At 45.7% G+C, this 15,444-nt stretch overlaps 1 protein-coding gene across 4 annotated transcripts in view; it reads right to left on the bottom strand.

The window, feature by feature from the left end:
• Positions 1-12,639, bottom strand: part of HNRNPD (heterogeneous nuclear ribonucleoprotein D) — a 30,482-nt gene extending 17,843 nt beyond the window's left edge. For 2 of the 4 annotated variants that reach the window (XR_012903983.2, XM_075929477.2), the window contains exons 1-2: positions 12,239-12,639; positions 10,044-10,100 (exon numbers count right to left, since the gene is read on the bottom strand). Coding sequence is in view for 3 of the 4 variants with exons in the window: in XM_075929477.2 (XP_075785592.2) it covers positions 10,044-10,100; positions 12,239-12,444 (263 nt within the window). In the remaining variant the exon portion in view is untranslated. The remainder of the gene's footprint in view (positions 1-10,043; positions 10,101-12,238) is intronic. The other 2 variants (XM_075929476.2, XM_075929478.2) reach the window with 2 other exon arrangements.
• Positions 12,640-15,444: the final 2,805 nt, after the last annotated feature.

Genomic DNA, 15,444 nt, shown 5'->3' with positions numbered 1-15,444 from the left:
CAAGCTGTAAACCCATTGTTTTCCCATGCACACTAACCATGCAACTTAACATGGGTAGTTTAATCTAAATTTTATTTTCATTTTCATTTTCATTGTAAATACTAAGTTACACTAGATAGTTTGGAAACAAGTCACTCCCCCAATAGCAAAAGAGTTAGGAAATAAGGGGTAAAAAGTTTAAACATCTTAGCTCCTCAAAATGGAGCACTACATGCTTTGTGTCAATTTACGTTAACCAAGTGAACTTGTGAAAGGAATCTTTCCTAAAGCTAATAGGCAAATGTTATTGGTACCCACTCTAGTGAAAAAACATTTTGAAGTTAACTCCAAAAAAATATCACAAGAGAAAACAAAATCCAGACAGATCTGCAAAGACCTTTCCTACAAGACCTAGTTCCCTTTATTGCCCCAACTAAAACTTATTTCCAAGGGAGTTTGTGTTTATTCTAGAAATCCCTAGAATAGCTCCTCTGCACACAATATAAATCCCAAGGCCTCTATGTTACAAATGTGTCATCAGTTTACATTATACCAGCACATCTATAATATGAGTTATGTCACATCAGGATATACCAAACTACCTATTTAAATCAAAGCTACATATACACATCTGAAAAGCGGGGCTACGCCCAGGCCTTGCTACATTATTCATGGCCTTAGGAATGCATAGACTTCTGACAGATTTATCTAATCCTTATGCAACTGTAGTGAATAGAATAGAGGTTCCAGCCTTCTGGAGATGTTACAAGTGTAATACCAGTGACTGTAACATATCCCTAAACACACACAAAACTGAATTAATTACCAGCAGACCTACTCCTCTCCATCCATTCATATATTGTTCCAATAGTCTATTACTCTTTGGTAGAGAGCAAAGAAGTCTCTCTCAAGATGAGTGCTTTCAAGACAATCACGTAGGAGTTATTGAGGCAACCGAGCACTACACCACCACACTAGTGGTGTCAGACACTCAGAAGTGCTCTATGCTCCAGGGATACTTTCAAACAGTGATATTTAGGCTTCAGTTGTTCAAGAGTCAAATTAGTGATCAACATTATCTAAAAGCGCCATAGTATGGAGAACTGATTATTATTATATTTTATATATATTTTCCTCATTGCAAAATGACTAACCAAGTATTACTTTATCAACTACAACTGGTTAAGAACATAGTAAAGGCATCCTTGTTGGTTAATAAAACTGCACAGTATTTTAATATCATGTGTCTCAAAGAGCCTCAGGAGACATAATGAGCCACTTGCAATTCGCAAGCCTCAATCTTGAGTGTCACTGATTTAGAGGATATATTGGAGAACTTCAAGTTTTCTTGTATTATAAAAACCAGAAAAAGGCTTAGTTTGGAAAACCTGATTCCCCAACATTATCGGGGAACTTTTTGCTGCATGAAGCAAGGGAAGAAAAAAGACGACATTTACAGAAGGACTCAATAAGTGATCTAATTATAGCAACTCAAACTTACCAAAACCCTCCCTCATATTACTATTCCCAGGGACAATTACAGTATGAAACAAACATGTTTTATCCCCTTCCATAAAATAAGCATAGTACAGTAAAACTCCGATGGTCCGACATTCCTGATGGTCCGGCACCATCAGGAACCCGGAAGTGCTCTGGGCAGCCGGACCATTGGAGCTGATCTGCCCCCAGCTTTCCCAATTCAGCCACTGCTAAAACTGACCAGCAGCTGAATAGGGGAAGCCGGAGGCAGAGCAGTTGGAGTGCTACCGGGTAGGTCCCGTAGCGCTGCCCCTTGGGGCTGCTGCGGGACCAACCCGGCAGCACCCCCGCTGTCCCCGATTCAGCCGCTGCTGAAACTGACCAGCGGCTGACTCCAGGAAGCCAGGAGCAGAGCTGGGGTAGAGTAGCTGGGGTGCTGCTGGGTTGGTACAGTAGCGCCGAGGAGCAGCGCTGCGGGACCAACCCGGAAGCACCCCAGCTGCTCTGCCCCAGGCGTCCCCAAGAGCAACTGGGGTGCTGCCGGGTTGGTCTCGCCGCGCCAAGGGTCAGCGCTACCGGACCAACCCGGCAGCACTCCAGCTGCTCTGCTGCAGGCGTCCCGATTCAGCCGCTGCTGAAACTGACCAGCAGCGGCTGAATCAGGGACGCCTGAGGTAGAGCTGGACTATCGGAAGGGGGGGCTATGAGATGTCTGGGATAGCATCCCCCTCACCTCACCTCAAACCCCTCATAGCCCCCCCTTCCAATAGTCCGGCATATCTGATAATCCAGCACCCCCTGGGTCCTAAAGGTGCCGGATTATCGGAAGTTTACTGTATTACCTTTTAAATAGGCCATCAGCATAGTTAGCCTTTCTAACTCTTAAATATATTGAAATAGTCTAACATACTGTAATATCTTTACACATTAAAAAGTTGTAGGAAAGACTGTCTGACAAAATGCCATATACGTCTATTGAAGACTGAAGTTAACATGGCATTTACTCTTATGAAACAATAGTAGCTTCGGTTTTAATTTCCCATTTTCAAACAAAGGAGTGTTTTACTTTTAGAGTCGCTAGAATTTGGGCTTTTGTATTTGTCTGAAAGTTCAAATATTATGTTTTATGAGCACAGTGAAAATACCCAGATCTACCTCATTTTTGCCACAACAAGGATTCCCTTCAGCTAACCTGGGATATTATATGAACACTACATACATCCTCTCTATCATTCTAAAACCCACATCATTCTATTTTAATTTTAAAATTAGATGTTTGAATTTAAAATATGTTGTGTCCACTCATTTAAAAGTGAATTTCTCTTGCCATCTTTCTTGAGGATTAGGAACAGTTTAAGTTACTTAAAATGATTTTTAAGTGTAGGAATGGACAGCTATGCTATGCATTTCTTGTTAATAAAAAGATATTGAATTACTGATGTAGAAATACACTGTATGTAATGTTCCATTTAAAACGGGTTAAATATTGGAAGCCTTGGGGAAAATAATGACATGAGCTGGTGATGTTGGTACAACCCTGCCCGGTTACTAAGGTTATTTGGGTAGGCAAGAGATCATGTCTATCTGCACAGCAAAACCAATCCACTTCCAATTCAAGTGCTTGAGTACCGCTGCGCATCACTGTAGTTTCTAAGCTTCTTCCATTTAAAATCAACAGCATAAATAAAACTCCTAGGGGACTTCTTGGGGGTCTATGATTCGTTCCCCTTCTTGGTGTAAAATCACTGTTTTGCATTGTTGTGTTTATATTTGTAAATATAATTAATTCTCTTTTTTTAAAATAGGAATTTAGTAGCAGTGACGTGTCTGCGTTGTGTCATAGTACTCATAAGAATGATCAAACTGAGTCAGACCAAAGGTCCGGCTAGCTCAGTATCCTGTCTTCCAATAGGAGCCAATGCCAGGTGCCCCAGAATGAGTGAACAGAACAGGTGATCATCAGGTGATCCCTCCCCTGTCATCGATTCCCAGCTTCTGACAGAGGTTAGGGACACCATTTCTACTCAGCCTAGCTAATAGTGATTGATGGACCTATCCTCCATGAATTTAGCTCTTTTTTCAAGGCAAGATCTCCCTTTATAAAAACCACGCTGACTTTTCCCCAACAAATCATATTCATCTATGTGTTTGATAATTCTGTTCTTTACTACAGTTTCAACTACTTTTCCGTATACTGACATTAGACCAATTGGTAGGATTGTCTCTAGAACCATTTTTAAAGATTGGCATCACATTATGCTTATGCTCGGACCCTGGTGGCCTTTACCTTCTCTTCAAAAGTCTTAGGAAAGAAACTTCACAATGTGCCTAGAAAGCCAGGTTAGCTCTATCAGTCAAACTGGAAAATTAGTACAGCCAGCTTGAGCACCTGAACTGGTCTTAACTGTGTGATTCACATAAGAGTGGCATCTGATAGGAAAACAACAGGAACAGTTCACAGGATTTATCTAAAAAAAGACAATACATTATTCCCACCCACCAAAGTCCAGAAAACTTTGCATTTGTAAAGATACACTGTTTAAGAAGTGGCAAATTGCATGTTGAAGTTTCAGATAATATAATTAGAGTTCTTTTCGCATGGTAAATAAGGACGTTAAATTTAGATTAATCAACTAATCGAACAGTCAATGGAATTTGTATTGACTATTCGATTATTAGTCAGTAAGAATGCCCCCATCTTTGAAATGTAGCAAGACCCTTGCCTGCTAATTTCTACCTTTCAAAGGTGGAAGCAACATAGGGAACATTGGGCCAACCACTGGGGGACTCAAGCAGTCCCCCACTGGCCTTGAGCACCATGCATGCACACTTTGCTTCTGAAATGTATAAGAGCCCAGCTTTTGTTACATTTCAAAGGTGGAAGTGCCACCAGTTTCGGGCTGTGCCCCTGCTCCCCCTTACTCCCCCCCCCCGCTGCTTCTCTCTGATAGAGGCAGCAAGGGGGGGGGGTGACTAGTCGAGTCAGTAGTCGCTTACATCCCTCATGGTAAGTATCCGCAGAATCAGCACTACCAAATGAAGTCAATGGGAGTTCAAGGTATTTAGTATCTTTAGGAGGAAGTGAGGCCTTTAGAAACCCAGAAGTTAAAAGTTGAGTGGGAATTAAACAGTATTAGAGATGTGATAATGTCCATCAGTAAATGGTAAACCGATGAGCCTGGGCTCACCAGTTAACCTTCACGGTTACATACAAGACCTTCCCCCGCCACACAATCCCCTCGCTTGCTCCATTCCCTGCTGCTGCCTCTTTCTGTATCAGAGGCAGTAGCACATGGGGGACAGCTGGGAGCCGGTATACACTGGGAGCTGGTTTTTAAGCTGGATCCCCATGCATATCAACTCCCGTGAGTAAATGCATACCCCCCTCTGTGCTGTCCCTCCCCCCAACACCATCCCCAGTGGCTGCCTCGGTATCAGAGGCAGCAATGCTGAGGGGCTCCTGCAGAGCTGCCTCCCCCCATATATGAACATGTACCCGCTGATAATTTCAGCATGTACGTGTTTACCAAAATAAACACATTTTAACATCCCTACACAGTACAAAAGAATGTATCAGACCTTAGAAGCCATTGTGCTATGGAATGGATGCCTGTCTTTAATCACTCTGATGTATGGTGGGTTTATATAGGTAGCCAGTAATATACACCGTAGCCTGTGATGCAGTAATGTAAGAGTGGAATAATTTCATAAGACAAATAAAATGACTGCCAATGAAAGAGCCTGCCAATATGTTCACTGTAACTATAAAATAACGTTAGCACTATGGCTTCTAAAAAGTGGAATCTTTTCGAAAGGGCATTGCCTGGGCAAATTACTAGAGAAAAATGCAGTATCAAACTATAAGTTGGACCTCCATGGTCCAACACCCTCGGGAGACCTGACTGATCATAGATGAGGGATTTTGCCAGACCAGGAGAGGTCATTTCTGGCCCCCTGCTGCCAGTCCCATGCCAGGCTTCCTGGCTCTCCTCACAACCTAGCTGAGTCACACGCGGGCTCCTGGTCACATCTCCGCCTAAGCTCAGCTGAGCTGTGCTGGCTCCCAGCCCCCACCCAGAACAGCTGAGCTGCACACCAGGCTTCCTGGCTCCCCCCACTCTCTTGCATCAGGTCAGGCTCCCAGCCCCGTGCAGTGCACCGGGGCACTGATCCTGGAACAGACTTGCCTAGAGTTCCAGTTTACAAAAGTTCAACCTGTACACAGCACAAATTCTCTCAATATGCTGAACAAAGCCAAACTGACACCAACCACCAAGGAAGAATCAAACTCCTTTAAAAAAAAAACCACTCCAAAATACCTTCAGGAAGAATGACAGTATCAGTAGTTTCCTCAGTGCAAAGCACTGTAATTCTCCTATGTAATCAGCTTGATGTTTGGTTTTACTAAGCCACTGTGGCAACTTGGACTTCTTCCTACATAGCCACTAATTCCCAAGTTATGGACCCTCAAAGTAATGGTTCAGTGGATAACATTAGAGGCATACTTCTGGACCTTGACTACTAAACTCAGAGAATACTTTTTATAAGACTTCAGGAGCTTACAGGCAGTCCCCGGGTTACGTACAAGATAGGGACTGTAGGTTTGTTCTTAAGTTGAATCTGTATGTAAGTCGGAACTGGCGACCAGATTCAGCCGCTGCTGAAACTGACCAGCGGCTGACTACAGGAAGCCCGAGGCAGAGTTGCTCTGCCCCGGGGCTTCCTGGAATCAGCCTCTGATCAGTTTCAACAGGCTGAATCTGGATGCCAGTTCCATACAGATTCAACTTAAGAACCCCAGGCGTCCCCATGTCAGCTGCTGCTGAAACTGATCAGCGGCTGATTCCAGGAAGCCCCGGGGCAGAGCAACTCTGCCTCGGGCTTCCTGTAGTCAGCCGCTGGTCAGTTTCAGCAGCGGCTGACTTGGGGACGCCTGGGGCAGAGCAGCTGGGGTGATGCTGGGTTGCTCCAGTAGCGCCGCTCTTCGACGCTACTGGACCAACCCATCAGCACCCCAGCTGCTCTGCCCCAGGCGTCCTGATTCAGCTGCTGCTGAAACTGACCAGCAGCGGCTGAATCAGGACGCCTGGGGCAGAGCAGCTGGGGTGCTGCCGGGTTGGTCCAGTAGCGCCCAGAGTGGTGCTGCGGGACCAACCGGCAGCGCCCCAGCTGCTCTACAACAGGCGTCCGGAATAAAGCCTGGTCTGCTGGGGGGGGGGCGGGGGAGGAGGAGGGGGAGGGGCGTACTAGCTGCGCCCCTCCCCCCGCTCCCCCCAGCAGACCAGGGAGACGCGGGCGGCGGACCGAGATGCACCGCGGTCCCACCGCCCGGGTCCTCTGCGGCTTTGCTCCGCGTCTCCCTGGTCGGCTGGAGACCAGCAGACCAGGGAGACAGGGAGCAAAGCCGCTGAGGACGCCGGCAGCGGGACAGCCGCGGCGCGTCTGGGCTGTCCGCTGCCCGTGTGCTCCCTGGCTTTGCTCCACGTCTCCCTGGTCTGCTGGACAGCGGGGGAGCACGCAGGCAGAGGACAGCCCAGACGCGCCGCGGCTGTCCCGCTGCCGGCATCCTCAGAGGCTTTGCTCCCCGTCTCCCTGGTCTGCTGGTCTCCAGCAGACCAGGGAGACGGGGAGCAAACCCTGTTCATAACTGCGGATCCGACATAAGTCGGATCCGCGTAACTCGGGGACTGCCTGTACTTTCATATGAACTGAAATGAGAAAGCTATAACAAACTGTCTTGAAAACCACTGCAGCCAGTCACTGTGAAATGCAAATGCATTCTACAAAACTTTCAACAGAAGCAGAATTTACAGGGCAGAGAAGAATCCAGGTCTTTCCAACTCTTCTTCTAAGAGTTACAAATTCATGAAACCTTTAAAGAGATTCAGGAAACATCCCAGAAAATATAAAGATTAGAGATTCAAAGATGTACAGGAGTGAAAAAAAAAGGCAGAAAATAAGAAGCAAATAACTGAGGAAAAAAAAAAGGGCAGAGGAAAGCAGAGATAAAGCTAAGAATGTCTGTCTTTAAAAGATGTTTGATTTTGTCAGTTAGAAGCCAAATAATTCAGAATGTACCCCAGAGCTTTGAAGTTTGAGTAAGAAAAGCATACTCATCAATGCACTAAGTTTACAAACTAAGTTTTCTAACATAGTCAAATAGATTAGAAGATGGCAAGTTTTCAAGGTTGCACCACATGACAAAATGTAAAGAAGCCTTAACAACATTTCAACCTATAGAGCAACAGTTGAAATTTGATGAGAAATTTTTGCTATGGCTGCTCCTGACCTCTTCTTGGGTGGTGGGTATTTTTTGTTTGCTTTTTAAAATAAGCATTTCTGATTAGTGGTGTCAAATTTAAAGATGCTAGAAATAAAGTCAACTTTTGGTCTTTAATCCCACCTCAGCAAGGTGTATCTGTTTGTGGCAGGTACAATCTCTGCTACTTCAAGTAGGGATGTAAAAGTATAACCGTGTACATGGTTAACTGATGAGCCAGGGCTCATCTATTAACATGCAGAGTTGCACGCAGACTCCCAGTACGCACAGGGAGCCAGTTTTTAAGATGGCTCGCCATGTGCCCTCGCTCCCATAGAGCCACCTGTCCCTGATCTTGCCCAAGCTGCAATGCGAAAATGATGTGCTACTTGAAAGTTTCAGTGCTGCACACAAGTCTATGTAGCAGCAGAACCAATTAACTCTTGTTAAAGGAACAGTCATCTTGCAGGGGGGCGGAATAACCTCTGCAAGTCTTTAAATCCACTAGTTATTTGGAATGCCTAATATATGTAACAGAGCTAGAGAATACACATTTTTCAGTGAAATTAAATAATTTGGGGCCTCTGACTATTTTCTATGGACAATTTCTCCTTCATGCTACTCCCTGTCGAAAAAAAGACTGCTGTGTAAATGGGACACCAAAAGAGCCCTTCTGAAGCTTTATTTTTACTTGCCATTTAAAGGGTGTACTATTAGGAAGTGAAATTTTGGGAATGTAGTCAATTTCAAAATTTGAAATTCACAGTGTCCTTTTAATTGTGCCTATAGATTGGGTAAAAATACTTTGTCACTTTACAATTTGATGGCATTTGGAAGATTACTGTCATAATTGCAAGAGCTTAAAACTAAGGCCAGATGTTTTGACAGAACAGCTACATTGGTGAGAGGTTTGATGTGGTTTAATCTGAAAGTGACACACACAGCTATGTTGACAAAAACCTTTAATATTTTTATACATGATGACACTGGCAAAACTGCACTTTTGCAACTATAATTTTGTTTGGGGGGGAGTTGCGGATTGGAATAGGTTTACCAATAAAGCATTTCACATGTTGAACTGGTTTAAGAGCAGGAGTGGGGAACTCTAAGGTCCACGGGCCAGATGTGGCCCTCGATTTGCCTAGATCCAGCCCCCAAGGCTTAGCCCACCCCACCCCCCAGCACTGGGGAGCATGTGGGGTTGGAGCATACAAGAACTACTAGCCTGGGCCCCACTAGGCTCTGGTGTATGAGGGGAGGTGGCTTTCTACTTCTCAGTCGGGGGCCATGATAGTGAGGATTGTTTTTGTTTTGTTTGCTTCTCACTTGTGTGCGGTCCCCAACTGATTTTTCTGTGGGTCATTGGCCCCCCCAATCCAAAACAGGTTCCCCATTCCTGGTTTAGAAGAAAGGTTGGTAGCAGAAACAGTTGATACCTTAAGTGCTCCTCTGAGAGGTCTGTCAGGAAATTTCCTACTAGACAATGACATGGTTTTTTTTCAAGTCCAGAGTTCAAATTCTGGGAAATTAGAGATTAGTTTTTGAAATTTAAAAAAAAAAAAAATTTTTCTCCCTGCTTTTAGTCAAGCTATTATGGAAGGAGAGGGGGAAATCAGGAGGATTTCAACCACATTTTTGCAGAGGGTGGGAGAAAGATCCACCATATGGAAGTTAGTCATTCAGTGAACCTGTCCTTCTACTGGTGTCACCCCTGGAAGGTCTGTGGGGAGGGGGAGAACCATTCCAAATTAGTAAACTGAGTTAATGAAAGCAGGATTGAATTATTAGCAGTTGCCTTCAGAAGTTTAAGGACTGATTTCACTGAGAATTTTTCACAAACAATATACGACAACCTTTTTTGCAGCAAATTCAGTAAGACTTTTGCCTCTTACAATATAACGGCTTGTACTATTTAAAACAAAACATTTATTTTCAGTAAACCTCACTTCATATTACTTGGAAATGGAAGAAAAGTGCATTAAGGATGAAAATCAGGACATTAAATCCATTTAACAACACTCGGTCAATATTTAGATATTTCTCCATTAACATAAAAGAACGCTAATACAGTGCATCTAGTTTGAAAAAATGGTAGATATTCAACACAAGTCATTTCAGTAATACAATTTTTAAGCCTATACATTAGACCCTGCACATGGAACATTTTGTAATTTCACAATGCATATATCCTATTCCTCTGGGAATTTGTTCTGAGGATAAAAAGTTGCCAGTTAGCGGCACAAACCAGACAGCTGCCCCTTAAAGTGCTTTTCAATTAATTGCTATCAGAACCCTTAAGCATTTAGAAATAAATGTAAAGTTTTACCATTCTTCCCGCTGTGCTGCTGCCGCTTCAGAAAGCCATGGGGAGGAGTTTGAATCGCTAGAGGATAACCAACCAATACAGTAACTGATCAAAATTCAATTTTTAGCCTGTTAGGATTACAATCTTATTTATACCTTTTTATAAGCTTTAGCTCAATCATTGTAGCTAACTGTCAAGCAGATGTTTAAGTGCCTTAAACAACTTGAAGATGAGCAAGAGCCAACAACAGCCATTAAAATGACACCAGCAAAGGGGTCAGAAACATTACAAGCAAAAACAAGCTAAAACACGCAATTAGCACAGTACATATCAATAGGCTATAGATGGATGTTCACAACTCAAAACTGTCTCTCAGTAATAAATTATGTGCATGCCTTAGTATCACTCTTGGTAATGCAACTAAAAATCTTTCACTTGTGTTATAATTTAGTTTCCTGATGTTTACATCACCTTCCCAATGACTAATTTTTAATGCACCAACTGCAATCATTGGCTAAATTTTTTCCAATGTCAGTGCTTACAGTTACACACCTAAACAGAAGTGGCCTGATTTTCCAGAGGTACTGAATAGATAGATGCTCTTGAACAGGAGCAGCAATGGGCTCCCCATTCTGATTTAAAGATTTGTCTTGATTAGGAAAATTATGGTCACTTCTGTCTTGCCTAACCCAAACCTCAACCGCCAATCCACACAGACCTTAACTCTAGATTTAATTATAGTTTTGAACACTCTTAAGTGTTCTGAACAATGCACATTTTGGAGTGCAGTTCTAGCCTGAAAAGAAGCTAATGACATTGTAGCATTCCATATTGCCTTTCAGAGAGAGTATTACAATCCCTGTAAAATCAATTTAAAAAAACAAAATAAAAACTAAAGTTCTTTTTGGCTTCTGTGCAGAATATAGAATTTAACAGAATCGTATTGAGACGCAAGGAGAAATACAATCCATCTCACTTTTGGTGGGTTGCCTCTGTAGTGCTAACAAGTGAAAAAAGCAGTGAACACTATTTCAGGCAGCTAAGGAGAAGCAGATGTGACTGAGTTAAGATGCCATTTCTGTTTTCTAAAAGTGAGACTAAAAGCCTGGGGAAAAAAAAACCCTCCAGGCAGAGTTTTCATCCTGAGAACAGTCAGAATCCATGAAGTCCACTAAAGAGTTTGCTGTTGCTCTAAACTTTTCATAGAAGGCACTACAATGATGGGAAGAGCATAAAACCCTAAAATAAAGATTCAATGTCTATTTCACAGTAGATACTAGAATTACCTTCTTTAAAGCTAAATGAAGACATAAATAAGTGTAAAAATACCGTGTTTTGAAGTGGGTGAGACTGGAGAAAAGAGGTTTTCAGAAAAAGAGAGATTGGGAGCTACTGATACCTTGGAATAGCATATAGTTTTACCCGCAGAGCACATTAGTTTTAGTAAAGGTGCGGGGGGTAAGTCGGTTCTCAACACTAGCTGAGACATCCCACATTAAGGAGGAGTTTCTGGATTCCATTCTGCCAATAACTATGGGAACCAGAACAGTCCCTTACAACGTCAACCTGAGATTAAGTTAGTCTCATTACGAGCTTCACAATTTCAATAGGACTCAGGTACAGCCGCACTGCATTACATAACCCAGCTCTGAGCAGAACTAGCCCATATCTCAGATGCAGTCGATGCACAAAGTAAACAAACGGACAACGAGAAGTGTTCCGAGCGCTGCAGTGACAGCGCACTCGGGCATTTGCTGCCGGAGTCAAGCGGGCCGGGGAACGGATCGCGCCGGCTGCGTCGATGGGGCTCGATCCTGCTGCCAGCGGGAGTGATGTTACGGGGCGCAAGGGCAGGTCGGGGGGAGCGGGTTAGCTAGTCGCAGTGCAACTACTGAACTTTTCCTAGGGCGACCCACAGGGTCCCAGCCAGGCGCCTGAGGGACAGCGGCGTCCCCCCCCTCACCCCGCGCTTGCAGGCACAGCAAGCCGGGCTCCCCGCAGGGGCGGTGACAATCGCGCGGCCTCTCCCGCCGCGGCCCGAGGCGCTTTCCCGCCGGGCGGGGGCGGAGACAGGCAGCCCGGCTGCGGACACAACGCGCTCCCGGGGCTCCGGAGCAAACCGCGCCAGGGCTGGCGGCCGCCGCAGCAGCGCCCTGCGGGGAAATCCCGCCGCGCGGCCGGGAGCCGCCTCTCTGCCCGGGGCGGCCGTTACTCACCCTTCATCCTCCTCGTTCTTGCTCGCGTCTATCTTGGCTCCCTCCGACTCTGCGCCGCCGCCGCCGCCGCCTCCTCCGCCGCCGCCGCCGCCTCCTCCCCCTTCCGCGCCACCCGCCCCGGCCCCCGCCATCCCCTCCTGCTGCTCCGCCTGCTCCGCCGAGCCGCCGCCGGCCGCCGAGTCCCCCGCGAACAGCTGCTCCGACATGACGTCGCCGCGCCCCGGGAGCCGCGGCGAGCTCGAGACCGGCGCGCGCGGCTGCCCCCTCGTTCCGCCTGCCGGCTCCGAGCGCGGCGGCTGGCGCTGCGAGTGGCGGCTGCGGGCCGGGCGGGCCGAGCCTCCTTCTCCCGCTTTAATGGCGCCGCCGCCGCGAACCAAACGTAAAATGGCGGGCGGAAGGAACGCAGGGCGATCAGGTGACCCCCTCCCCCCCCCAGCCCGCCTTCCGCCTCTGCTGGAGGCACGCTCGGCCCGTCGGCGCAGCCAGCGAGAGGAAGCGCGCGCGGGGCAGAGCGGCCGACGCGCCCGCGAGGCGACAGGAGCCTCCCGGCGCGGAGGGGGGACGCGCGGGGGCCGGGCTGAGGCCTCACGAGGCGGAGGCTCCGCCGGCCCCTGCGCGGTGATAAACTGCGAGGGGAGAGCGCGACGCGTGTAACCGCAGGGGCGGGGGGCCCGGCCGCCAACACCCCGCTGCTGGGGGGGGGGGCTTGGCGGCAGCGAGAGCTTAGCTACGCCCCTGCCGCTGCGCTACCATCCGTCAGGGAAGCCTGGAGTCCACCAGCCCCCGCAGAGGGGTCTCGTCCCGGAGTCGCCGCCCAGGCCCGAGTGGCTCCGCGAGGGCAGATGAGCCCAGCTCCATCAGTGTGTTTTGAAAGGGAAAGGACTCGCTCTCCGAGGCTGGGTCCCGACTCAAGGGTTCTTTCGAAAAAACTTCACTTGCCTCTAGACAACAGCCACGTTCTTTCGAAATTAAATCAAAAACACAGCTTTTTTTTTTTTTCCCACAGCCCTAAACCTAATTTCACAAGGAAGAACACCCTTTTTTTTTTTTTTTAAGTGCTCTTTCGGGGAAAAAAGGTGTTCTTGAATATAAACAGGGTGTTTTTGAAAGCGCATCCAGACTGCCTGGGTGCTTTCTTTCAAAAAAGCAGCTTGCTTTTTCGGAAGTACTGATCACAGTGTAGACGCTCTTTTGAAAGAGGCTTGCAGTCTAGATGTAGCTGTAGGCAGTCCTTGTGCTGTGGCAAGGAGAAAGGATTACTACATTTTTGGGGGGGGGGGGCACGAACAGAGAGGAAGGGGGAAAAGTACCTGCTTGCACAAGAAGGAAATGTTAGTACTAGAAGGCTCCAGGAAAGCCAGTAGGAAAAAAAGGTATGTTTTTAAAAACGATTGCATTCAAAATATCATAAAGCTATTTGGTTAGAAGACACTGGTCAGTACTTAGAAATTATTTCCCACCCCTTCCCTTTTAGAAGAGGAAAGGCTGATTCCAAAAAACATATCAAAGTTGACACTCAAACTGTAAACAATTTGCTATTTAACCCATTTTAAAATAACTTGTATTAGAAGGCAGGTCTCAGAAAAGACTCAAGAGTTGTACAAGCAGATCCTTACGCTTAAAGAATCAGTGTATGGCCAAGTATGTAATCCTCAGTCTAAACTACTAGGCTATGTCTACACTGGCCCCAATTTCCAGGAAAGCCATGCAAATCAGGATAGGGAAATCCACAGGGGATTTAAATAAACATGTCCACCGCTTTTTTTCCAGCTTGGGGAAAAGCCAGAAAAAGAGCGTCTAGACTGGTGCGATCCTCCAGAATAAAGCCCTTTCCCGGAGGATCTCTTATTCCTACTTCAAAGGAGGAATACGAGATCCTCCGGAAGAGGGTTTTATTCCAGAGGATTGCACCAGTCTAGATGCTTTTTTTCCAGCTTTTCCCCAAGCCGGAAAAAAGCAGTGGACATGTTTATTTAAATCCCCTGTGGATTTCCCTATCCTGACTTACCTGATTTGCATGGCTTTTCTGGAAATTGTGGCCAGTGTAGATGTAGCCTGTGTTGCTGACTAATTTTCTATTAGTTGTAATGAGCTAGCATTTCATCCTCCATGTTCGATCACATTTAGACTGCTACAAGTATTTCCTCTACTGCGTGTCTATTGTCTTCTCAACTCTAGACCTTATGGTAATAGCTTATCCTCACATGTAGGGCTGTTGTAGTCTTTAAAATAAGTGATTTTGGGAGGGGGGGGGGGGTGAGTGGAGGAGAAAATTGAGCTAAAACAGAAATGCCTACTCTAGTTTGAGTATCAGGATAGTCCTCTCCCTACCCAAAAAAAGTCTTATCTGAAGTAGGCACTAGGATAACAAAAGACTTTGGGAAAAAAAATGTGGTAATTTGATTCTACTAATCTGATACTCTTTTAACCAAAGAGAAAAAGTATTTGAGACTAGGTCTTCGTTTACTACCTATACATAAGCAGAGACGCTGACTACCCACGTAAGTAATTCTAAGATTAGTAAAAGACCTTGGTTTTTCAGCATGGCTATGTCTAGACTGGCCCCTATTCCGAAATAGCCATGCTAATTTCCAACTTTGGAATAGGGAAATTCCTATCTGAAAGTAGGAATAAGAGATCCTCCGGAAAAGGGCTTTATTCCGGAGGATCGCGCTAGTCTAGATGCTTTTTTCCGGCTTTTCCCCAAGCCGGAAAAAAGCGGCAGACATGTTTATTTAAATCCCACAGGGGATATTTAAATCCCCCGCAGATTTCCCTATTCCAAAATTGGAAATTAGCATAGCTATTTCGGAATAGGGGCCAGTGTAGACGTAGCCCATGTGTTTAAAAACTTGACCTATGCTGAGAAGTGTCATTTTAAATTACATTTGTGCAGTCTTCTGTGTGCTGGTTCTGCACAAGCCACACTGTTTGGATGAGTCAATACCTACTACTAGTGCATCTTTAAAAAAAAAAAAGCAGAGAAAAGCAGCTAGATGCAACCAAAGAAACCTTGATTAACTGAGGCCAGCTTGAAGGGCAAGCAGCTGTAAATGAGGGGAGAAAGGCATAAAAGCAGAGCAAAAGTAAAGTATTAAAATTCATAGCAGATGGTGGAAAAAAACATGTTACAAGTACACTAAAGGAAAGCTGTAGTTTAATCTTGCAAAAAGAGGAGACTGAACAGAAGACGACTACTCAGCTGG

This window comes from Pelodiscus sinensis, chromosome 4, assembly GCF_052426305.1.
Source record: "Pelodiscus sinensis isolate ZL-2025 chromosome 4, ASM5242630v1, whole genome shotgun sequence".
In the NCBI taxonomy this organism is placed as follows: Eukaryota; Metazoa; Chordata; order Testudines; family Trionychidae; genus Pelodiscus; species Pelodiscus sinensis.
Note: the sequence above shows the minus strand (reverse complement) of the source record. Positions and strands in the feature narration are given on the sequence as shown.